Here is a 25,488-nt window from a genome sequence, read left to right on the forward strand (position 1 = left end):
CGTGTGCGTGCACACACACGTTTGTATACAAATACATACATCTAAATGATGGAGCAGGAAAATGTCCTGGGAGACCATGATTCCCCAGAGTGTTCAAGGGATACAATGTTTTAGTTAATGGATTTTCTCAGAGTATTAACCCCTTGGCTTCAGTTGTTGTTGAGGGTCATTTTGAAATGCATTGCAGCCATTCACTTTCTCATGCTAGAAGGGGCTGTCTAGTGAGCATAATTAAATCCTCCTTAAATGACAGAGAATCTTGGCAGAGTCTCCAGTCATCATTAGAATGACCAAGTCGTGATGTTCAGGGCTCTAATAACAATCTGTACATCTGTCTGGGTCTCTTACACTCATTGTATCATTTAATCATGGCAACAGCCCTTTGTGTATGTTGGGAGTGAGGAGCAGGATGGGGACATAATTATCCCCATCTCACATGTAAGAGACAGGACTCAGCACGAATGCTTCATTGGGAATCATATAGCGTAAGAGTAGCAGAGCTAGAACTGAAATGACATTTGCCAAGGTAGGGCAGTAAAGCAGAAAAAAAATGGTTTTTGACTCAGACACACCTGGGTTTAAATCTCAGTTTTGACATTTACTAATGGTATTGACCTTGAGCAAATTACTCCATCTCTCAGGTCCCAACATCTCTCATCTGTAAAAACAGGGAGAATAATAGTTCCCTTGCTGAAATTATTTTAAGGTTATTCCAAGTATATAATGCACGTAAAGCAGCTAGCGTTGTGCCTGGTCAGAGTCGGCCCTTAGCACATGGAAACTGTTATTATTCTGTCTCCTAGTCCAGTGCTCTTTCTGTTTTACCAAGATGTCCACTACTGTGATGTGGAAGGTTCAGGGGAATGGACTGACCTGTCTTGAGCCCATCAAACTCTAGAAGTGCCTTTCTGAAGTAAATATATTCTCATTAGCTTAAGGAGGGTAGGTTTTTTTTGTTTTATCTCTTTCTAGTAACAGAGCCTGAGACAGATTTTTATTCATAGGTAAACTTAAATAATTTTACATCAATATAAGCGGTGCTGCAAAGCAATAAAGTATCATAAATGGATGTTACTGATAGTGAATGCTCATAGTCTGGAAATGCTTTTTGGATCATGTAGGTCTGTCTTTAAAAATAAAAAATAGATATAAAATAATAATAAAAAATAAATATAAAAATATGCATAGAATTTGAATAGGAGAACAGGAGACATTTCATGTAGGATCAAAGGTATGAAGGTAAGACAGTGTAAGATATGCTTGACTAGAACAGAAACTGTAATATAAGGGGAGCATACATGATACGGTTGGGAAAAAAGGCTCATATATAGAGCTTCACATGTGCATGTAAACATACACATATTCCTCTCATCTCTTACCCATGTACATTGCTAACCTAAAGTCCTTAGTTGGAAGTGATCAGAGGCATTGGCCAAATAGATCTTACTGCACTCAGCCTTGATCTGTGGGAAGGCAATATGATATAGAAGAAAGAGCCCTGGACCAGGAGTTAGGAGATTCCAGAATTGCTCTTGGTTCCGCCCCCATCCAAGTGTGACTTGGATGAGACATGTAAGCTCCCTGGGCCTTACTCCTCATTTATAAAAATGAGCCACTTTCAGAAAATCCTTTGGAACTATTTATCAGGAGCCTTGAAGATGTCCATTCACTTTCATTTCTTACTTCATATCCTGAAACTGTCTCCTTAGGAAAGATCTTAAATATGGAAAGAGCTTTATGGTTAAAGATGTCGATCATAGTGTTTTATAACTATTACAATTAGAAGTTGCCTAAATGTCCAACAATTGGGATTAGATAAATTTATGGCCCATCTGCTTGACTAAGTTGGTCACATAAAAATGAAAACAAAAAGGCATATGTTAAAAAAAATACTGGGAAAATCATACTTCCCAATGCAGGCAACATTCGTGAGGTCCTCTGGGATTCTTCACAATCTGGCTCTAGCCATTCACACCAGCATCCCTGTGCCACTGCTATTTACCATATATGATGACCTTACTATGGTGACCTTAGGACATTTTCCTAACAAACGCCTTTCTCTTTGTATGCTTTTTTTTTTTTTTTTTTGCGGTACGTGGGCCTCTCACTGTTGTGGCCTTTCCCGTTGCGGAGCACAGGCTCCGGACGCGCAGGCTCAGCGGCCATGGCTCACAGGCCCAGCCGCTCCGTGGCATGTGGGATCCTTCTAGACCGGGGCACAAATCTGTGTCCCCTGCATCGGCAGGCGGACTCTCAACCACTGAGCCACCAGGGAAGCCCTCTTTGTATGCTTTTATATGTCCTGTTCATCCCTCCTGAAATGCCCTTCCCTCCCTTGTCCAGCAAGTGAACACCTGTTCTCCTTCTGGTCTAGCTTTAGATTTCCCCAACTTCTTAGAAAGAATCAATTGCTCCCTCATCTCTGTTCCTGTACATTTCCTAAGGGGCCTCTAAAGCCTATGTATCATGTTAGTCTTCTGTGTCTATTTCTGTCTTTCTGTCTCCACACATAAACTGGACATCTCTTGAGGGCCATATCCCCAGTACTTAGCAGAGGGCCTGGCATTTAATGGGCATTCAGTACGTGTTGATTGAATTATTTTTCACTTTTTCTTTTTCTGTGTTTTCTGCATATTTTGTAATGACCCCGCTTATGCTCATAATGGAAGAAAAAAACAGTAATTCATTCATCCATTTATTTTTAAGGAGGTGACTGGCCTAATTCAAAGGTTCTCAAACCTGGCAGTGCATCAGAATCACCAGGAAAGCTTATTAAAATGCAAATTCCCACATCCCTAGACAGGCTTCCTGAATCCCAATGTCTAGGGCAAGGACCTGAATCAGTATTGTTAACAAGCCACTTGGTTATTGTGATGCTTAGCCATGTGTGGGACTCCTTGACCTAAGTACCTCTAAGGTGATTTCAGCTTAGAGTCTTTCTCCTTCTTGGAGCGGCCTCCTGTCCCTTGCTACCCCTGCCATGAGAGGCTTCACCATGAGGGCATTGTGGAGCAACAGGCCAGACAACAGAGAATAGCTGTAATAGCTGCATTTATTGAGCATCAGTGCCAAGGACTGCTTGTTTTATCTGTACAACAATACTCTAAATCAGTTTCATTATCTCCATTTTACAGACGAGGAAACAGAGGCAAAGAAAAGTTGTATCTTGCCCAAGGTTAAGTAACAAGAATGCAGTGGAGCTCATATTTGAATTCAGTTCTGTCAGGCTTCAAAGCGCAGGAACCAGAACCTCCCTTACTGCCCCTTCTCTGCCTCCCACTGAAGGTATCCCGGCAGGGCCAGGTGCAGCCCTGCTGTGTGCAGATATGCCAGGTGGGGTGGGTGGGCCCTGGAGCCCCTGACCTCTGTGCAGACGTGTGGGATTAGCATGCTTGGGCAGCCATGGGCCACAGAAGTGGGAACTCCTGCTCACCAAATGTGCTCTGACACCCACCCACCTGTTTACTGGGTGCAGTGAAGCAGCGGAATTCAATTTGCGGCAGTGACCTAAGAGGGGCTATTTTTAGTAAGAAAGTAGGTCAGGGGCTGCAGCGGTGCTGCCTGAGAAATGAGCAGCCTCCCCTCTCACCGGGAGGCTTGTTCACTTCTCACGCAGACGGTGTGGAGGTGCAGAAGGCAGACCCGACATCCTCACATGACTGCAGTCATAATCGTCACTGCGGAGCCACTTGGGGGAAACACACATACATCAAAGACACAGAGGTTCTTGTCTGGGTTTGCCTAGGTCCTGGCCCCAGTCTTCCTCAAGAGATTAGAATCCCTTCAGGGAACATCTCGAACACGATAGGAGGCTCATGTATTGTGCTCCTGCTACGATTTTGGGTTTGGTATGCATTATCTCATTTAATCCTTGCAAATACCTCTGCAAAGTAGATATTATTATCCCCATTTTGCAAATGTGGAAACTGAGTCACAGGGAAATTGAGACTTATGCAAGAGCACACAGCTCATGTGTAGTGGAGCCAGATTTTGAATCCTGTGTGAGACTTCAAAGCTGATAACCGGATGACCAGTTCATCAAACCGTGCTGGAGGTGATTTTTTTAAATTACCACTCTACCCCTGCCCCATTTTGCTTGGTACTTCAGAGAAAGCAGTAGAGATGGCTTTCTCCAGCTGGACTTATCTGAGTCAGACAACCTGCTCCTTCCAGGACAGGAAAGGGTACCAGATGTCTTCCCCAGAGAGGAGAAAGTACGTTTCTACCTACTACTGCCCAATCATTGAAGCCAGTAGTTGCCAAAAACAAACCAACCACTTGATTTCCCTGGGCCTGGAGTGTCTCAAAATGCTCTGTCCCACTGGCTCTGCCACATCTTAACTGCAGACCTGTGGCAAATTGCAGGGCACTCATTGGCGATGCACAGGCGGACACAAGCTTGTTAACAGAATGCAGTAACTGACACATCGTGATTCATTATGCACAGCACGGAGGACTACAGCAGAAGCCCACTGTGTGGCCGATGGCTGCTGGCACCACCAGCCTTGAGAATTTGTTCCTGGCTCTGTTCTGGCTCTCCAGCTGGAAAGCACCATACCTTCAGGGCCAGAAGCAGTCTGAGGCTCCCGCCGTATCCTCCCTCCCTCCCTCCAGGCAAGGAGTGAGGATATTTCCCCTGTCCCCAGGCTGCATAATCTCTGAGGGAGGTTATTTGTTCACTCACTTATTCAACATATATTTTTGAAAATGTGCCAGGCATGTCACAGAGAACAAAACAGACAGTTCCTGCCCTCACAGAACTTACAGTCCCTCTCTGGGCCTCAGTTTACTTATCATCAAATGGGTAGGGAAGAGAAAAGTGGATTGCTCAATCTCTTCTAGCTCTAAGATTTCAGAATCTATGATTCTGGATTATAGTGTCAATCTTAGTCATTTGTATCCAATGCCAAAGGGAAAAAAATGAAAATCTAGAATTTCAGAAGCAGATGGGAACCACGGACATAAGCTAGTTCAATTTCTTCACTTACAGATGAGAAAAATGAGACTACAAGAAGAGCGTGACTTACCCAGTGGCAGAGCCAGGCTAGGGTGGCCAGTGCCCGCTGAGCCCAAGCCTCACCTCCAGCCTTCCAGAGGCTGCCTCCTCTCTCAGCACACTGATGACCCCCTCGCGGAACCCTTTCTACATTTGGCTTCTCTAACGCTGAACTTTCCTGAATCTCTCCTACCTACATCGCCAACCCCTGCTTCTGGGCTCCCTTACCAGCCTCAGAGCCTGCGGCCTGGGAGTGGAAGAAGCTGTGCCTCAGAGGTAGCTAACCTGATAGCTGAGCCTCAGAAGGTGAATAGAATTGGATTCATTATACCAAGACCTCCAAATAGATGGCCGAGAAGGAGTGGAAACAGAGCAGGTAGAGTTTGCTCTGAGCTCTCAAACAAGCAGATACAGACAAACCACGGTGAACCTAGAAGGGAAGGGGAGCCGGTGGCGGTGGCCGGGGAGCAGTTGCGCCGTGAGCTCACAGAAGCCGCGCAGAGGGGCCGGCCTCCCCTCGTGCCGCAAAGCCCCTCTGTACCTCTGCCCTTTGCCTGTGTCCTCCATTTAGCCCGTGGAAAGAATCTCAAGTGGGGAGGAAGAGAGGATCTTTCTGATGATCTAGTGGGGCGAGGGGATTGAGTTCACAGCAGAGAGGTCAGCACTGGGAGGCACAGCACTTTTTCAGTGACCAGAATGTCACTCCGGGTGGGGAAGATGCTGTGGGTAGACAAGGCTGTAGCCAGCTCCTAAAGTGCCTGTTTGTCTGTGGCTTTACCCTTCTCTCCATCACAGTCTGGGAACCAGTACCTTGAAGCACTTGATTAATTAATAAGTTTTCTGCACTATAATGATTCCCTAGGTTGGAGGTGCTCAGAGGTAGGAGGGTAGGTCAAATGTAGGTCAGAGGCGAGCAGAGGATGAGAATACTGTTCTTGATTATGAAAACCTATATCCATTTTGTGTATCCATGTATAATTTTAGTCTCTTAAATTGATCTGTATTATTTTCCACACTGTACTTTTGTAGAACATAATTTTCCAGTAGGCATGTAACATCATTCTCAAAGAACTACCTAATGCATGTACATAAACTATGCCATATGTGCACTTATAAATGTATATATCATGCTTAAAAATAAATCATTCTGAATTTTTGAAAAATGACTTCAAGTCACTTGGCTGTGAGGTGGAAACATAAGTCTGAAGCATTGACTCTTGTGTGTCCTTGGGCTGCTCACTTTCCCTTTCTGCCCCTCTGCTCTCATACCTACAGAGTGAAAGGGTTGGATCAGTGTGATTTTGCTCACCTGGCCTGTGAACCAGTTCTGTCGAATCACTTGAGATGATTGTTAAATGAACAGATTACTGGGCCCAATTTCAGATCTGTAGAATTGGGAATTGAGTACTTGCAAATTTTTAGTTCTAACAATCCTCCAGGTGACTCCAGGTCATGCAGCCAGGTTTGGAATAGTTATCTTCCAAGAACCCCACTGGTTCTGTTTTAGAATCCTCTGCCTTCTCTTTCTTGCTCAGTTTTCCTGATTTTCTCTAATCCTTTTTTTCCCTAGAGAGCTCCCCTCACTAGACTGTGAACTTCTCAGGAGCAGGGCCACATCTTGCCCACCTCTGTATCCCTGGAATCCAGTACAAAGCCTGGCACACAGGAAGTGCTTAGTAAGCAGAAGGAGGGAATGAATGGGCTTTCGTGGCTTCGCTACCATTTGTGCACATCCAAGTAGTTTCCATAATTTTTCCTGTAGACTCAGTCATTATATATCTTCTGATATGATAAAATGAAAAAAAAACAGATTTTGGAAACTAACAAAAATGGATGTGAATCTCAGTTCTACCTCTTCTTGTATAGTAATTTATTCCAAGTCATTTAATCTCTTTAAACTGCAGATTCCTTGATTGTATAATAAGGATAATAGCACCTGTTGCTCAAGATTGTTGTGAGGATTAACTTACTACATGAGCATATGCATGTAAAAGCGCTTGACATTAAGTAGGAACTCAGAGACTTTAGTTGCTTTCTTCCTTTACATGGAGGAAACTCATAAGACTCAGAAGAATGGATCATCCCCAAGCCAGCCACTGAGGATGAAATATGGTCTTTTATCATCATCCCCTGGCTTCCTGGGACCCTGAGGCTCTGACTGAGGTCCAGGCCTTGCTCAGTCCTGAGCACATCAGAATTCGGACTTAGAATCTCCTGACTCCAAATGCAGTGTATTCTCTCTATTACTCTGCTACAGGGAAATAGAAAAAGAAGTAGCAAAAGAAATTCAAGGAACTATTATAGGTTTGGGTTCCCCATGCAGGCCTGATGTCTGGGCTTGCAGTGAGAAACCCAGGTTCATTTAGAGGGGTTAGTTTCCAGGGCCAAAGATCTTTGGGTTGGTTTTGTTAGCACATCAGCTCCCCTCTCTACACACTCTGGGCTGGAACTGCCACAGCATGCTGCTTTCCATAAAAGTCTTTTTTTTTTGGCCGTGCCCCTCAGCTTGCAGGATGTTAGTTCCCCGACTAGGGATTGAACCCGTGCCCTCAGCAGTGAAAGCGCAAAGTCCTAACCATTGGACCTCCAGGGGACTCCCCTTAAAAGTCTTTTTCAAACCAAGTCCAGCTGTTTTATCCCCCAAAGGGCAGCCAGATTCGTTGTCCTCTGGGAAAAATGGAAAATGGTTATCCCTCCCCACGATGCCTCCAGCACCACAATAACAACAACAGCCGCCCTTTACCAAGTGCCTCCTGTGCTGAATCTTCCCTATGCTGACATTACTGTGAGTAGGTATTATTAGCTCCATTTTACAGGGGAGTAGGTTGTCCTTAAGACTGTAGACTTCAGAGTTAGACTGAGGTTCAAGTCCTGGCCCTACCATGTTCTAGCCAACCCTCTCTGAGTCTCAGTTTCTTTATCAGCAAAATAGGATTAGTAATGTATACCTCATAGTACTATAAGGACTGTGTGAATACCACATGTGTGGTACTTCACATAGTGCCTAACATATGGTAAGGAAATCCTCCATCAATGTTAACTGTGGTGATGATGACCCATGACAGTGATGGTGACAATGCCATGATCTATGTTCTATAGAAGATAGGCCATCATAGTAGATACTAGAAGGATGAGGAGAGATGGCAAAAAAAACCAGTAGTTCCTAAGACAAACTCAAGAGAACCTCAGGAATGGTGTTGGAAAGGAACATGGTGTTATTGGTTGGAATAAATTAAGGGAAGAGCTGTGTTTTACTTATTCATTTAGTGTATTTTTATTGACTACCTACTACGTAGTAGTAGGCCTTGTGCTAAAAGCTGGAGATACAGTAATGATACAACAGATATGATCTCTGCTTTCAGGGAGCTTACAGTCTCATGGGGGAATCAGACACTATTAAAATATTTACACTAGGATAATTATTAAAATAATTATAAAATTACAAACTAGGATAAATGCTATGAGATAAAGGGACAGGTTGCCATGAAAGTATATAACAGGGGTCCTGACCTACTTCAGGTGATCAGGGATAGTTTTACTGAGGAAGTAACACTGAGATGAGATTTGAAGGATCAGTAGGAGTTTATTAGGTGAGGGAGTGAGTGAAGTAGAGAAAAACTTCCTAAGCATATGGACCAGTATGGCCCCTAAGGTGAGAGGTAGCTTAGTGCTTTCAGAGAACTGAGAAGGTCAGTGTGACTTCAGTACAGAGAGTGGCGAAGAGTGTGAGACTGGAGAGGGAGATCAGGGCCTTGCTGAGGAGTTTTTTCCTCCTTATTCTATGATCATGGGGACCATTGAAGGATTTAGAACAGAGGTTATTATACATGTGTGTTGCACATGTGGGGAGTGATATGACCAACTTGGTATTTATAAGAGGTCTTTTTGGCAGTGGTGTTGAGAATGGGTGGGAGGGTACAAAAGTCACCGTTGGGAAACCAGGTAAGAGGAAGCTTTGCATTAGTCCCCCCCCCGCCCAAAATAACGCTGGATTGGGCTGAGTAGTGACATCAGAGGTGAGGAGGGAGAAGGGGTTTGAGATATTTAGGAGGTAAAATTGGCAGGACTTGATGATGGACCTATGAAGAAAGAGGAAGTAGGAAGGACAGCTCCCAGGTTTCTGGGTATACAAATGAATTATGGCCCTGCCATTCTAAGCTTAACCAAACAAACAAACAAACAAAAAAGCTGAAAAAGATAAGACCAGATTTGGGTAGAAAGATCTTGATCTGCTTTTGAACACATTGCGTTTGAGGTGCCTTTTAGACATCCAGATGTAGGTGATCCATGCCTGGGGCTACCATGGTAGGACATAATAACCTTAGAATGCCTTTGGGCGCTCTGACCCAGATCCAGGCTCTCTGGGGGTCAGGCTTGTTTAGTCTAGTTGGTCTGAGGACTCATGATTTGCTTCTCACCCTTCGTGGTTCTGTTTCCTTACCAGAATATCCTGAAAAGGGGTGTCAAGAGAGAATTCAGCCCAAGGGTGGGGTACAAACAGTCTGGGGAGAGAGTCAGCTTCCCCAGGGGAAACAATTCAGATGTTGATACATATTGTCTTAGGTGTTTATTTCCCCAAATCGGTGGTTGAGATATTTGTGTTTGATGTGTGTGCATTTCTTTATTCATTTATTAATTAAAATATTTTCTATTAATATCTATCTACAATGTGGCAGGCACAATGCCAAGTCAGAAAGGACCCCTGGTTCTTTGGGAAGTGTCATCCCCAGAACCTTTCTGGCATTGCTGTTCTTGTGATCAGAAAGAAACCACATAGGATGCTGCCCTTTTTCTGAATACTAAATCTCCAGGATGCTGACTGCTGACTTTTATCAAGGGGCCATGTCCTTGACTTCAGAGAGTTGGTTCGTCAGGGGCTCCCTCTGCAGCTGAGACTCCCACATCTGTCTCTGGACTTCCTCTCTTTCGCAGAGTCTCCCTAGACAGGATCTGCATCAATGCCAGTTCTTTACTGTGAAAGGGGCACAGCTGGGCAGCCTGAGCTCCAACCCCCCATGCCCACGCCTGGGCCACGTGTTCCTGTTTGTTGTCCGCGAGCATCTTTCTGTGTCCAGGTGATGGCGAGAGAAGTGGCAGTGCAGGCTTTGTGTCCTCGTCTGAAATGGCCGAGGAAGTGGGACTGGAGGGCAGAGGGGGGAGAGCAGAGGAGTGACTCATTCAGCCCTGGCACCACGTGATAGGATCTGCGAATACTCATGTGCAACAGATACATGCTGTAAGAACATTTGCCTTGTGAAAATCTAAACTCACGAGCCACATGAATTCGGGACAGTGATTACCATCATGAAAGGGAGCACAGTGTCCTTTCAAAAATCCTCTAGTATATTTAACATGCAGTGCAGTGAGGGAGGGGAAACACTATGCCAATTTAGGCACTTGGGGGAAGTTGACATTCCCTATGTCAGTGGAACAAAGAACTTTGTACAACTGGAGTGGATGGTGAGCCCCTGTTTAGGGGAGATGTTCCTGCAGAGGGTGACCATATGTCAGGAGGGACAGAGAGACTCCTTCCCAGGGTGGGATGGTAGACTGAGAATTGCATCTCTAAGCTTCTGTGATTCTTGGCTTTGCTTTTCATCTTGAAAAGTAAGTCTGCCTTAGGCAAGTCTGCCAAGGATGGAAGTGTCCTTGAAGTCAGAAGGACCTTGGCTAAATCCCAGCTCCGCCTTTCCTAACTGTGTGACTTGGGCAAGTTGCTTACTGAACCTCCTTCTCCTGGTCTGCAAAACCAGGTCCATAATACTTCGCAAAGTGTGTGTACAAGGGTCAAATGAGTTAAGCCTAGCAGCCAGCACCCCAGGATATAAGACAGGGGAAAGCTTTGCGGAGCCCCTAATCAGCAGATCAGCTGTCAGCGCTGGTGTGTGCGCACGGCCTGGGTCTGCACACTCTGGTCAGAGAGAACATTCGTTGCTCCCCAGAGCACAATGCAGGGCATGTGCCAGCTCTCTGGCAGCCTGGGGCTGGGACACACCGTCCTATTTCTGCCTGAGGAGACATGGGCTTAGCAAGCAGTTAGCCCACCTGGCTTAAGTTTCCCCAGAGAACTCAGTACTCATTACAGAGAAATCCTTTCAGGTTCCAAGGGTGGCATGTTGCTGCAATCTGACCCCTGTAAGAATTCTGGCTATGTCCCCTTCTCATGCCAGCTCTTTCCTAAAGCTGATTTTGTGAGGAGTTATTTTCCTAATGTGTTGGATAAAATCCTGATGCATGTTTCTGATGGTGTCTTAGGAGGTTCACACTGTTTTTATTTTCCAGGGGAGCATTAACGAGTTATGGACTAGCCTTTGGATGGAGCTAGCACAGTCACTGTCAACTCAAGGCCATTTGCTGCCTGCAAAATTCTTGGTACCCCAGGCATGGCTCTGGCTTCATTGTCACCATCTAGCACACGTGAATCATGCCATCCCGAAGACACTTGTCCCGGTTCAGGGTGCCTATCACAGTCATCACAGTTTCCATCTGCACATACAATGCAGATTCATATTCATTGGTTATTTTCTCCTCCAACATCCCTGCAGGCTCTGTAGGGTAGAGTTCTTGGCCCCTTTATTCAGATTAAGAGAATATGGCTCTTGCAAGGTAATTTGTCTGACATCACGCAGCTGATTATTGGCAGAGCTGTTTTTCAAATCCTGGTCTTTTTAAGGGGCAGCCTGACAGAGTGAAACAACATCCAGCATTTGCATCTCATCTATGACATTCATGAGCTTTGTGACCTTGCACATACTAGTCATTAGTATTATAAATGGTCATCAACATTAGTGGTAACAGTGAAGTTTCCAAAGCATCCAGCATGGTGATGGGTGCCCTACACCTTACCTCATTGCATTCTCCCACTGGACATTAGAGATGGGTTTTATTATTATCTGTCTTACAGACAAGCATCCTGAAATTCAGAGAGCTAGAGTAACTTGTCTGAGCCTCAGTTTCTCTATAAAATAAGGATATTAATACCTCCCTGGGAGGGTGATTATGAGGACTGAATGAATGTGTGTAAACTGCGTAGCACAGGGCCTACAATGGATGAGGCACTCAATCAATGCTTCCTTCCTTTCTCTAGTTCCCCCTCTGACTCCTAATCCAGTGGTCTTTCCATTGCATCCCATTTAATCCATTTAGAAGCTGAGGTCATGCTGAAGTCCTTTCATAGCTTTCTCTCTCACTCTCTTCCCACCCCCCAGAGGCCACTTCAAGTCTCTGATCTGAGCTGTCTGTCAGATACCGCCTCTTTAGTCTTCTGCCAGTTCAGGAAGCACCATCTTTTCCTGGCATGCTGCTCCACACCCCTGACATTTGCCCCAGGGCTATATGTGCTGGAACCCTAAAGCCTGCCCTGGCCTCTCCAGCTGCAGGACACTCCCCTTTCCCGACTTTCTTTAAGGCAAACTCAGGTGGTTTTCTTTATTTTGGCATCTTGCCTGAAACCTTCATGTTGTTATGTTGTGTTTCATGAGGGCTGGCACAAGGCAGTGACCTGGAACCCAGGTCTCCTGACTTCCAGCATCATGTTCTACAGCTTATTATTTAATGTTTAAGAAGCATATGCAGTAGGTCATGGGCAAAAATAGGAGCCCTGTCTTTGGGGATCCTCAGAAATGTATTTCTTTGGCTCTCAATAAATGTTTATTTAGCACCCGCTCTCAGCCGGGCCCTGAGTGTGGCAGTGAAGGAAGCACGCGGGTCTGTCTTTCACGGAGCTTTCCCAGAGTTCACATTCTAGGGTGGGAGGTAGAGAATAAAAACGTGAAATAAGTTGGAAAGATAATTTGAGATTTTAAGTTTCATGAAAGAAATTAATTGGGCTGTGGGATAGAGAGTACCTGGCAGTGTTTTGTGCACTGTGGTTAGGTAGGGTGGTCAGGGAAGGACTCCTTGAAGAGCTGCCATTTTGAGCTGAGATCTTCAAGGAAAAGCTGGGGCAGGAGGATTCCAGGCTGAGGGAGCAGCGAGAACAAAGACCCAGGGGTGGAAAGGGCTTGGCTGTTCTAGGAGTGAAATGGAGATCTGGACGACTGGGACACAGCATGCCAGAGGGAGGAGGGAGGAGGGAAGATGGAGAAGGTCGGGAGCTAGAGGATGTTGGGTCCCGGAGGCCAGAGAGTTTGCGTTTCTAGATCTAGTGGGAAGCCACTGAAGGGCTTTAAGCAGAGGAGTGATGCAATCTGAAAGAAAGCTAAGTGGAGAATGGATTGTAAAATGTGAACGAGGAAGCAGAGATACCAGTTAGCAGGCTGTTACAATAGCCCAGGAGAGTTGACAGTGGCCTGGACTGGGTTATGACAGTGGAGACAGAAGCACATCAGTTTGTGATTATGTTGAAGTTAGGACAGCAGGGCTTGGTGAAGGATTAGATGAAATAATCCATTCTGCTCAATCTATTCAGTACCATTTAGCATAAATCAAAGTGATCCCTAGTTTCAGTTCCTAAACTGGGGGTTGAGGGGGACGACAGACATCTGGCGGTGGGTAGACTGGAGAGGTGACGGACCTGACTGCCAGGATGTACCTCTGCAAGTTTGAGAGACCAGAGACAGAGGCTAGTCCTTGCATCTCTGAAAGACAGCTTGGAGGAGTGAAAAGGGGAGATTTTTCAAAGAATTCATTCGTTCAGCAGTCCTATAGCAAGTGCCTTATCCGTGGCTGGTGTTCTGCCGGTGGTGAGTAAGATAGGGCTCTGCTCTTCAGCACCTCCCTTCTCTTGGGGGAGATAGAAATGTAAACAGACAAATCTCAGTGAGTCGGGATAATGACAAAGGGATGAAAAAGGGGATGTGGGAACATGAAGGAGAGGACTTTTCATAGGGGAAGTAAGGGAAGGCCTCACAGAGAAATCGGGCATCAAAGGGGTTAGGAGGAAGAACATTCCAGAAAAGGGAATAGCATTTGCAAAGGCCAGAATCCTGAAAGACGGCGGTATATTCAAGAAACAGAAAACAGCTGAGTGTGGCTGGGGTTTAGAGTGTATGGTGGGGAGGAACAGGCTGGTATTTAAGGTTGCTGACTGCTCTGCCAAGTGCCTTGTGTGCCATATTGAGTGTATTGGACTTGATCCTTTACACATCCAGGGACCAATGGAGGTCTTAAAACCAGGGTCTAGATAATGGAAAGCACATAGCTGCCCCATACCTGCTGCGTCTGGATGCAGCCTCAGGAGTGTTCTTACCACAGCTCTCCAGGCAGTCACTTCCCGTCAACCAGAATTGGCAGGGGATGAGGCCTATTTGCCATTCCCGCAAGAAGATGAGTCTGTGGAGGAGTTTAAAGAGAGAAGTGTTCTAGGACCGAAAACTACCTTTTATAGTTATCTCATCAGCCACAAGTATAAATTACCTACATTGTGTAAGACCTGGAGGACAGTCAGAGAGAACCCAGCGTCCCTGCTGTTGACGGGAGAGTGGCTATTGGGCCAACAGAAGAAATAACGATCTAGCCTGAAGGAACATATTTTTGAGTGTGGCCATGGTTGTATGAACTCCAAGGGGGCAGTGCTGAGGCAGAAAGTACCAGGCTTTCAAGGAACTCTGGTCCACTAGCCCTTGAATGGATGCACTTGACCTGTAGGGAAGTGCAGTATTTTAATAAATGCAAGGCCTTCTTGCCCAACTGACATTGGTCTCTTTCCCCAGGAAGCTCTTTTGAAAAGACCATGTAGCTCCTTTGAAGAAGGTAAAATATCCTGGGCTGAGAAACCAGGAAATAACCATTAGTCTAAGAGTTCAATGGTGGCCGTGATTGTCCTTGCCAGTTCCATATCCCTGGCACCCAGAACGGGACCTGGCACACGGTGTGTGCTTGGTGATGTTTGTTGAGTAAATTAACTAGGAGAAGAAAATAGCCAACCAACCAACCAACCAAACATCCAACCTGGCTTCTAATCCCAGCTCTTGAATTTGATTTCTCTTAACTATACAATGACCTGGTTGGTCCCTATGGCCCTTCACATTCTGCTGTCCTAGGATTCGAAGTTGATGAATAGAATGGTTTAGAGCAAGCCAAGTCATCACTCATATTTCTGATATGCCTCAAATTTAATCAGAATAAAACATCAAAATGAAGCAACACTTTACAACATCTCAAATATGCCTTCTAAAAACAGAACCTGCGTCTGTCTCTGAGTTGTGAAGAAAATGTATTAGGTTATATTAAACAGCAAGATTGTCCTTTTTGTAGGAAAGAAAATGAATTAAATCTTGTCTTCCTGACTGGGGATTTTAATTGGGATTTGAGTCAATTTGATCTAAATTTGAGCATCCATCCAGAAAACATTTATTGACATCTGCTATGAGCAGGGCTTTGTGCTAGGCATGTGGGAGAGAGGAAGATGAACAAGACACAAGATGTACAAGAGCCTTCTAGGCAGAAACTGACAGTCTAGTCATCAAGATAAAACATATACACACTTGACTGTGACCCCAGGTAGACTGAGAATCAACGGGGACTGGACTAGGGGAGATCAGAAGAGGAGACCCCTTCAAGCATATCATACAGGCAGGAAGTCTACCTCTTAACACACCACGTAGGGCTCAGAATTCACCGAGCCACCGTGGCCTGAGGATGTGCTCAGGGGCTGCCCAGAGCTCCTGGTTATTAGCCTACAGCCACCAAGTCGAGCTCCTCATCACAAGCTGTTGTTGGCAGGGAAAATCACCTCAGGCATTCAGCCATTGGCCTTTATGAGCAATGGGTACACTGTGCCGCCAAGCTCAGTGGCCCTTTTTTATGACTCACATCCTTGGGGCCAATTCAAAGAAAAAGTTGTTCACTGCAGCAGGAATTCATATTTTTTCTTTTGCCCATGTTACCCTTTCTGCCTCGGCTCCCACTGAAATTCAAAATCTAACTAAAACGGGAGCATGTGCTTTCTGACATTCATTCAACAATCATTTGTCAAAACCTTCTCTGGGCAGGGCCCTGTGCTAAGTGGTAGGAGACTTATGCAGGCCCTGCCCTCAGGGAGCTGACAAAAGGCTGCAAGGACCAGGCCCAGGGAGAACTGTGATACCAGCTGTGAGAGGGGGCAGATGAAGTGCTCGCAGTCAGAGGGGAAAGAGTTTGCTTTTAGGCTTTAAAAAGGGAAAACCTAAAAGAGATCCATGGGATTTGGACCTCAAAAAATGTAGGGATCATACATATTGAAATAGATGTAGTAGGTTTTCTAAGATAAAATAATGACAAAAGCATTGAGGGAGCAAAAAATTTCCAGGCATGTTTAGGAAACTGGGAATACTTCAGTTTGACTATAACAAAAGGAACATAAAGGAGAATAATGCTTTTTAAAAAAAAAAGTTGGGGCCTGAGTCAGTTTAGGCTGCTATAACAGGGTACCGTAGACTGAGTGACTTAGACAACAAACATTTATTTCTTACAGTTCTAGAGGCTGGAAGTTCAAGATCAGGGTGACAGCATGGTCAGGTTCTTGGTGAAAACCCTCCTTCTAGTTCACAAATGGCCTTCTTGCTGTGTCCTCACATGGTAGAGAGCAGAGAGAGAGAGAGAGAGAAAGCTCTCTTTCTTTTTATCAGGGCACTAATCCCATCATGAGGGCCCCACCCTCATCACCTAATCACCTCCCAAAGACCCCATCTCCAAACACCATCACATCAGGGATTAGAGTTTCAACGTAATGAATTTTGGGGGGACACAAACATTTAGTCCATAGTAGGGCCAGATTATAGAGGGCCTCCTTAGATGTTCCAGGGTAAGGTAATTATATATTTAATTCTGTAGGCAATCAGATGTCACTAATAGTTTTTAAGCAGAAGTGTGCATAAAATCCTAGGGTTGGAAAGGACTTTGGAGATGATCCAGTCCAGCCCTCCATCTCACACATGAAGACTGAATCCCAAAAAGGGGAAGTTACTAACCCAAGGTCAGACAACTAGTTAATGATGGAGCTGGAGCCAGGGCCAGCACCATATCCAGATCTTCTGGCTTCAAATACAGTGGTCTTGCCCTCTGTGATGAGATCTGTACCTTGGGAAGATAATGCGGCTTTCTAGTGGAGGGAGACTGGGAAAGGAGAGGCAAGCAGCAGTCAGAGCTTTGGGAGACTTTTGTATAAAGTTTGGATGAAAGGCAACACCTGAGGTCTTTAGGGCCTTGGCAGTGGGCTGACAAGGAAGGAGCTGATGGGGGAGAAACTCAGAAGTCCAGCCAGTGGAGCTTGGGTGAGGAAGGCAGATGGAAGGGAGAAGTCCACTTGTACTTGCTTCGGCTGCTGTTCTTTACTGAGTTGTCCCATTGGTTCCATTTGGTAAACTACCCCAAAGTGGACAGGGAGGGAAATAAATCCAAAATAAATGCACCAAACACCTTCAATATTTTCTAAGTTAACCCTCTTTGTAATTTTTTTTTTTTTGGTCCCTCTTGCCTAGAGGACCTGGTCCTTTTCCAGAGCCTGGCCTTCCAGGTCGTGAGTCCTCAGCAATGTTATCCATCTACCAGCCAGCACTCTGGCTTTGTGGTTTTACGCATGGGACACTGGAGCTGCCATCATCGTCTGAGCGTCTCCGGTTTTAGGTTTCCTGCCAGGCCCTGTGAAGGTGATGTGCATGTGACTTGCCTCCCATCCCATGACTCTAGGTTTAGAACCAAAGCCCTGAGATGACCTCCAGCAGACACCGAGCTCCTGACTTCTGACCTGAGGAAGGCCCTGGGCCAAGACCACCTGCCTCAGAACCTGGGAGCATGAAAATGCAGATTCCTGGGCTCCCCTTTACACCTACTGAATCGGAATTTCAGAGTGGGGGCCAGGAATCTGTATTTTGGACAAGTGTCCCAAGTGATTTTTATGTACCTTAAAGATTGAGACTCTGCCTTAGGTCACTTAATTATTTTTCTGGGCATCAGTTTCCTTGTTTGAAAATGGGGAAATTATGTACTCAGTTTACTGTGAAAAAAGAAAAGCACTTGGGGAAAAATGCTAAAAGTTTTACATATATTTATAAAACTAATATATATGTATGTAAAATTATTACATGTATTACTAAGTTTACAATCTTGGGACCAAGAAAGTTTGAAACATTTCTCAGACTGAAATACACTAAAAACTGGTAAAAGGTCTGAGTGCTCCCACCTGGAGCATGTCTGCTTACCAAGCAAGAGAATATATGAATGAATACTTCCAGGAAAGATAAAACCTGAAGCAAGGTCGTTAAGCTTTCTCTTCGATATCCTCCACCTCATGCGTTCAGTCAGCATTATTCACTGAGTACCTAATATGTGTCAGGGCACTGTGCCAGGCTGAGTATAGAGATAAATAAGACATGGTCCCTGACCTCGAGGGGTTGGAGATCAATACGGAAATGAATGTTCAATACGATGTGATAAGCACTGGCTCCAGGATGGGTAGAGGGGTGGGTATTACTGCTCTGGCGACAAGAGCAGGAACCAGCTGTCAGGGAAGGTGTCACCAGCGAGGTGACCCTAAAGCTCTGTCTTGAACACAGGTACAGTTGTTCCAAGGAGAGCCCCTTTCATAGTCCTTGTCACTCACTGGCTGCCTTGTTTCATTCCATCAAATTCTCTCATCAGTTTCCTCCCCTCCTCCCCCATCAAACCAGTCTCAGGGACCCAGTTTTTTCCATCTTCACTGTACGAAAGCCTGCTTTCACTCTAAGTCAATTCTTAGGTTTAGTCATAAACACTGGGGTTTAAAACAATGCTTTTTTTTTTGGAGAGCGTGCAGTTTACATTGTTACTGCCAAATGTTACCCCCAAACAAAGCTCTATTGGAGATTTGTTTGTTTCTGTTTGTCTTTTAAAAAAAAATTTATTTATTTGATTGCACCGGGTCTTAGTTGTGGCAGGCAGGCTCCTTAGTTGCAGCACACAGGCTCCTTAATTGCAGCATGTGAACACTAAGTTGTGGCATGCATGTGAGATCTAGTTCCCTGACCAGGGATCAAACCCAGGGCCCCTGCATTGGGAGTGCAGAGTCTTATCCACTGCACCACCAGGGAAGTCCCTGTTTGTTTGCCTTTTACATCAGCTAGTTGATAGGAGAGGTGTTGTGCTTGGTTGGTTAGTTGTTTTTTCAGGGGAAGAGGATTGGTGACAAGTGGTTTTCCCCAGCCCTTGTTATTTTACATAAATTATTACTATTTTGCTTATCTGTAAAGAATTAAGGATTAATACATAGTCGAAGTTGAGTTGTATAATGGCCTTCTTAGTGTTTTAAGGTAGAACAACAATAGGTAGGGAATCAGACCCTAAACTGAGATAGCCCTTCAAAATTTATAAAGTGTCCTGACCAGGCATGTCCTTCCTACTCCAAAGGTGATCCCCAAGTTCTCAACCTCGACCTTGGCCTGCTCTGAGTAGAAATGCAGAACCTCAAACAAACTCATGGTTGCCAGGGGGTAAGGGCGGGGAGGGACAAATTGGGAGATTGGGATTGACATGTACACACTACTATATATAAAATAGGTAATTAATAAGGACCTATGTATAGCACAGGGAACTCTACTCAATACTCTGTAATGGCCTATATGGGAAAGGAATCTAAACAAGAGTGGATATATGTATAACCAATTCACTTTGCTGTACACCTGAAACTAACACAACATTGTAAATCAACTATACTCCAATAAAAACTAAAAAAAAAAAAAACCAAAGGAAAGAAATGCAGAACCTCAGGCCCTACCTGAGGTCTGCTGAGTCAGAATCTGTATTTTAACAGGATTCCCTGGCAACTCATATGTACATTAAAGTTTGAAAGATACTCTGAAGTTAGTGAGTTATCCCCATTTATTGATTAAGACACTAATGTCCAGACAGATTAAGGAACTTGCCCAAGATCACATAACAAGTATAGGATTATCCTGGTTTATTACATAATAAGCCAGGATTCAAGCCCTGGTCTCTCCAATTCCAAATTCAGCATCTGTCCACTGTACAGCTGGGCTTCTTTGTACCATATTAATTAAGAACACTTCTTGAGTAGTTCATGACCAATGAAGAGGGGAAACAATGATAATTTTTCAAGGTACAAGTGTGTCTTCTTGAGAGCTGCAGGAGACAAGGAGAGTCAGAGAGCTCACACACTGAGCTTTAACTTTATGCCAGGCATGTAGCCTTGTCTCCACTTTACAGATGGTGAGACTCTTTAGCATTTTACTGAGATACCAACCTGTAGGGACTCAGGAAGGTAGGGTTGGAAGTGGTATTTAAAGGTCTGGTACTAGGACTTCCTGGATCAGAGGACAAGGAATCAGAGAGATTATGAACATTTTTTTTTTCATACTTGAAGTAAGATGCCCTTCCTGTACGAGGCCAGCTTCTTCCTTGACTAATCAGGTTTGGTGGCTGCTTACTCCCTCCAAAATCAGGAATTCAGGAATTCAATCTTTGGTCACTTGGAGCTCCTCTTGATTTATGAACAGCTCTGTCTCGTAGTGTAAAAGTGGTTTTCCCAAAGAGGGAAAAAATAGCTTAAAAGAAGGCCTTGAAGAATCAAGATGACAAAATGTATTATTTATAAGAGCCTAAAATAAGTGCCGGATCCTCCACTCAAAGTGAGCAGGCGACAGCCAAGCACTGTGTGGAGTGGAGCCCAGCCGACTCCAACTAGATCCATGTGGCAGGCCGCTCAGCCACAGCTCTGCTCAGGATGCCAAGAATCCTTCTCAGGAGGTGACCCCCTGCCAACATGGGGCAGCCCGTGTAGCTCGTACAGATGCGTCCCACCTTACAAGTAAGTACAGTAGGATCAGTGAAACAAGGTAATTCTTGAAGGAGAATGTGGGAAATGCAGCAAGAGTCTGTGGATTGGTGGGAACACACACACATCTATAAGATTATTTTGAGTTCCCAACTTAATAACTCAAGGATACAGGTATGTGTTGGGAGCAGGGAGGACAGGAGTAGATGCAGGGTGTCTCTACACTCCTTCACTGGCTCCTGGGTCTGTAACGGAGCATGTAGCTGCTGATGGCACTGGCCATGCAGAGTAGGTCCTGCTGCATCCAGGCAATAGCCACTTCTTGTGGCATAACAGGTCTTTTTTTTATTCAAGGCTTGGCTCATCATTCTTGAAGAACTTAAAACAATTTCTGTTTTCTTTTAAGAGAATGTTTACAAACATCTCTCCTACAAAAGTCTCTCCTGCTTTTTGAAAGAAACTCAGGGTCAGCAAGTCTACATTTTGTCCAGTGGGGAAGAGGCAGAGTCAGTGTCCAGGGGCCTCAGATCAATAGCCAGCATTATAGAAAACCCATTTCCCTTGACTCTACCATAATACCTTTGTTAACTGGGTGCGTGTGATACTGACTTATACCTGAGGACCATTTCCCAAGTCCATTTGTCCATAGAAAGGAAGATTCAGTGACAGGAGGAAGGTCACTGAAAAATAGAAGGGATGCCAAGAGACTTCTGAAGACACCCCAGGCTGTCATGAGACTGTGCTCCAGCTTCAGAGTGATGACAAGTCTGCTCTTCCCAGTAGAACAGTAGTCTGGGATTTAAACAGAGGTTGTAGCCTTCAGAACCCTCTCACCTGTCTCTTATCTGTCCTCTGTTTCCTCCTTTTCCTTCCTCTTACTCTTCGAAATTTCTCTCCTGGGCTATGGTGACTACACTGTGGGGGAGAAGTGCTTTCAGTAGCTTTTGCTGTATTTGGAGCTTGCTGTGTGTTCTCTGTTGACCGATGGCCTCCTCCCCAGCCATGGGAGCTTGTTGTGGTCCATGGGGCCGATGCAGCTCGTGGCAGCATCAACTAGTATTGCCTTAGGTTCTAATCTCAAAGGTCTTCCAGTTTCCTCTCATCAGAATGGTTATCCCTGGAGTGTAGGGTACCTATCAGTAGGCTCAGGTTTACCTATATGCCCTGACAGTGCATGGAGCCTTCAAGAAAATGGATGTCTGACCTTCCTACCCCCCACACCCCAATTCAGAATAATAAAATCTTAAGACTAAAAGAAATCTCAGCATTTTAATATCCAAGTATCTATTCAATATTTGAATGAGGCAGCATGGTATAGAAGCATGGTATATGGAACTGGTTGGGTTCAAATCTCATCTCTACCACTTTCTAGCTGTGTGATCCTGGGCTGGTCACCTGATCCCTCTAAGCAAGAAATGCCTTGTAGAGCCGACCTGGAGAATAAAGGATGATATAGCTGAAGTGCCTACACATATGATGTGCTTGATAACTAGTGGATGATATTATCATTATCCTGAAAACCAGGGGCTTTCAAAAACTTTTGCCTGCAGAATACCTGAGTTCTTTCAGGTGCTTTCCATCATATATGGTTTTTAGACCCCCTACCACTCTGGTTACTTTAGTAGTAGTATTATTACTATTACTATTTTTATTGTGGTAAAATATACCTAATAAAATTTACCAGTTTAAGTGTACAGTTCAGTGGCATTAAGTAGATTCACCTTGTTTTGCAACCATCACCTCCATCCATCTCCAGGACTTTTTCATCTTCCCAAACTGAAACTCTGTACCCATTAAACAATAACCCCATTCCCCCCATCCTCCCAGCCTGGTCACTTTCTTTTAATAGCATGCTCCAAGTTCTTCAGTGTCTTTCTTCATACCATAAATGGGGCTTGGAAAGAGCCTTTTGGTAAGGGCTTCATTTTTTTTTTTTAATTTATTTTTATTTTTGGCTGCCTTGGGTCTTTGTTGCTGCGCGCAGGCTTTTCTCTAGTTGCGGCGAGCGGGGGCTACTCTTCATTGCGGTTCGCGGGCTTCTCACTGGGTGGCTTCTCTTGTTGCAGAGCACGGGCTCTAGGTGCATGGGCTTCAGTAGTTGCAGCACGCAGGCTCAGTATTTGTGGCTCACGGGCTCTAGAGCACAGGCTCAGTAGTTGCGGCGCACGGGCTTAGTTGCTCCGCGGCATGTGGGATCTTCCCAGACCAGGGCTTGAACCCGTGTCCCCTGCACTGGCAGGCGGATTCTTAACCACTGCGCCACCAGGGAAGTCCCTGTAAGGGCTTCTTTGAGTTTGCAAACTCCCACTGGGGAGCCCAAGAGTTAAAGCTCTGTGTCAGTTGCAGCAAACTTTGGGGATTACAGATAGTTACAAAATGGATGTCAATACAGCTGCTTTGCATGGAATGGATCTGCAAAAATCCTTCCAAGGACTGGTACACTCCTTCCAAAAATATCCAAGGATGTGGTTTGGCACAGCTTTAGGGAAAAACCAACAGTTTTTTAATTCTTCGGTAGCATGTACCTCATGGTGAAAATTAAATGAGCTCATTCATGTCGAGTGTATAATACAGTGCCTGGCACAGATAAGGCCTTTATATGTAGGCTGTTGTTACTATGATTGAACTGTGGCAGAGTTATTATGTATGTTTTTGTATTTAATCCCCACGGTGAGTAGATATCAGCTTCATTTTACGTGAGGAAACGAAGGCTCTAAGCTGTTAACACCCCTGAAATTACAGAGCTAGTGAGTAACAGAGCTGGGATTCAAACCCATACTCTTTCTCTTGTAAGATGCCACCTGTTGTGATATACCAAGAAGGAAACTCTATGGGTGGGTGAGTCATATTGACTTCATTCTTGGTATTTCATCTTTCCATCTACCCTGGCCTTTTTATGAGGCCCTATCTTCTTGCTATTTCTTCTTCTTAAAATCATACACCTAATGTCCAAGCCTCAGAGCTTTCTGGATTTACCAACCCCTGTTCTCTGCACCGTCTGAAAGTGATCACTCATGGTCTTCAGTAAGGTCTCTGCTCTAGAATAGGAAACTGAAACCATGTATGTAAACCGTGGAACTCTCTGGCTTTATTGGATGAGTGTCTAAGAGCTAATGCATTGTTCATGGAATTTAGAGCAGTCATTGGGGTTTTGGTCAGGAAATAGTACTTTCCAGGACATTCAAGTCACCTGGCTGGAATTTGGTCAGGAAAGAAAACACACCTGACTTCCATGAATGACTAGGATTCATTCTCCTTTCATAAAACAGGACCAAGACACTCTGTACTTTGTGGTGGCTCCTAGGAAGCTCAAAGCCAACTTGAATGCTTGAGTCACACACAGCACGTACATAAATTCCCAGAGCTGGCATGTCTGATCCTCCTCCTTTTCATGGTTTTGAATCTCCACTTCTGTTTTACTCACTATATTATAGGAATTCCCTTTGGAAAGAGATGGGCTTAGGGTAAGTAAATCAGTAAAGACTATAAGTGCATAGAAGTCAAGGACCATGTTTGGTTATGGCAGTGTCCCCAGCACATAGCCCAGTGTCTGGAAAGATGTTAATGAATCAGCATTCAAAATGACCTTTTTTTTTTTTTTTTTTTTTTTTTTTTTGCTGTACACAGGCCTCTCACTGTTGTGGCCTCTCCCACTGCAGAGCACAGGCTCCGGACGCACAGGCTCAGCAGCTATGGCTCACGGGCCCAGCCGCTCCGCGGCATGTGGGATCTTCCCAGACCAGGGCACAAACCCGTGTCCCCTGCATCGGCAGGTGGACTCTCAACCACTGCGCCACCAGGGAAACCCCAAAATGACCTTTTAAAGGGTGGTGTCTTTGGTACTTTCCTGTGGACTCTCAGCTTACAAGGTCATCAAGGTGGAAGCTTTAGAAAATGTTCCTTAGACTTTGGAGGTCTATCAGTAAGGAATTTTGTGTGCTTTATAGCAACGGACACCAGAAATAATAATGGCTTAAAAAAAAGAGAAGTCAGTTTTCTCTCACTATTATGAGCTAAATTGTGTCTGCCCAAGATTCATAGGTTGAAGCCCTTACCCCCAATCTGACTGTATTTAGAGATAGGGCCTAAAAGGAGATAACAAAGATTGAGTCATAAGGCTGGAGTCTTAATCTGATAGGGCTGGTGTCATTATAGAAGAGGAAGAGACACCAGAGATCACTCTCCCTTCATGTGGGCACAGAGGAAGGGCCATCTGCAAGCCAGGAAGACAGGCCTCACCAGAAACCAACCTGATCTTTTTTTGGCCGCACTGCACGGCTTGCAGGATCTCAGTTACTGGACCAGGGATTGAACCGAGGCCACAGCAGTGAAAGCCCAGAATCCTAACCACTAGGCCACCAGGTAACTCCCTAACGCTGATCTTGATCTTGGACTTCTATCCTCCAGGACTGTGAGAAAATCAATTTCTGTTCTTTAAGCCATCCAGTCTGTGCTATTTTGTTATGGCAGCCCAGGGAGCCTAACACACTCACATATGAGAAATCTGGTGATATTCAGCCCAGGGCTGGTGTAGTAGCTCTATGGGTAGCACGGATTATTTCCAGTAATCTCCATCTCTCTATTTTACTCTCCTTAGCATAGGCTTTCATCATCAAGGTTTTCTCATGGTTCAAGATGGCTGCTAGAGTTCTAGCTGCCACATCCACATTCAGGCATGAAACACATAGAAGGGAAAATGACAAAAAGAGGACCTGCTAAGACACTTTTCCTGAAGTGGTGCCCAGCCATGTCTGCTTGCAACCCACTGACCAGAACCTAGTTACATGGCCACACCTAACCTAAT

At 44.9% G+C, this 25,488-nt stretch overlaps 1 protein-coding gene across 3 annotated transcripts in view; it reads left to right on the plus strand.

Annotated features, from left to right (window-relative positions):
• The window catches only part of SERGEF (secretion regulating guanine nucleotide exchange factor), a 219,968-nt gene that overhangs the window by 154,714 nt on the left and 39,766 nt on the right, over positions 1–25,488 (plus strand). The window contains exons 11-12 of one of the 3 annotated variants that reach the window (XR_009564891.2): positions 3,918–4,054; positions 4,991–6,147. The exons of 1 other annotated variant lie outside the window; for it this stretch is intronic. Coding sequence is in view for 1 of the 2 variants with exons in the window: in XM_030831518.3 (XP_030687378.2) it covers positions 4,991–5,022 (32 nt within the window). In the remaining variant the exon portion in view is untranslated. Of the gene's footprint in view, positions 1–3,917; positions 4,055–4,990; positions 6,148–25,488 lie in introns of those variants that run through there. One more of the 3 variants, XM_030831518.3, reaches the window with a different exon arrangement.

Source organism: Globicephala melas, chromosome 8, assembly GCF_963455315.2.
Source record: "Globicephala melas chromosome 8, mGloMel1.2, whole genome shotgun sequence".
Lineage (NCBI taxonomy): Eukaryota > Metazoa > Chordata > Mammalia > Artiodactyla > Delphinidae > Globicephala > Globicephala melas.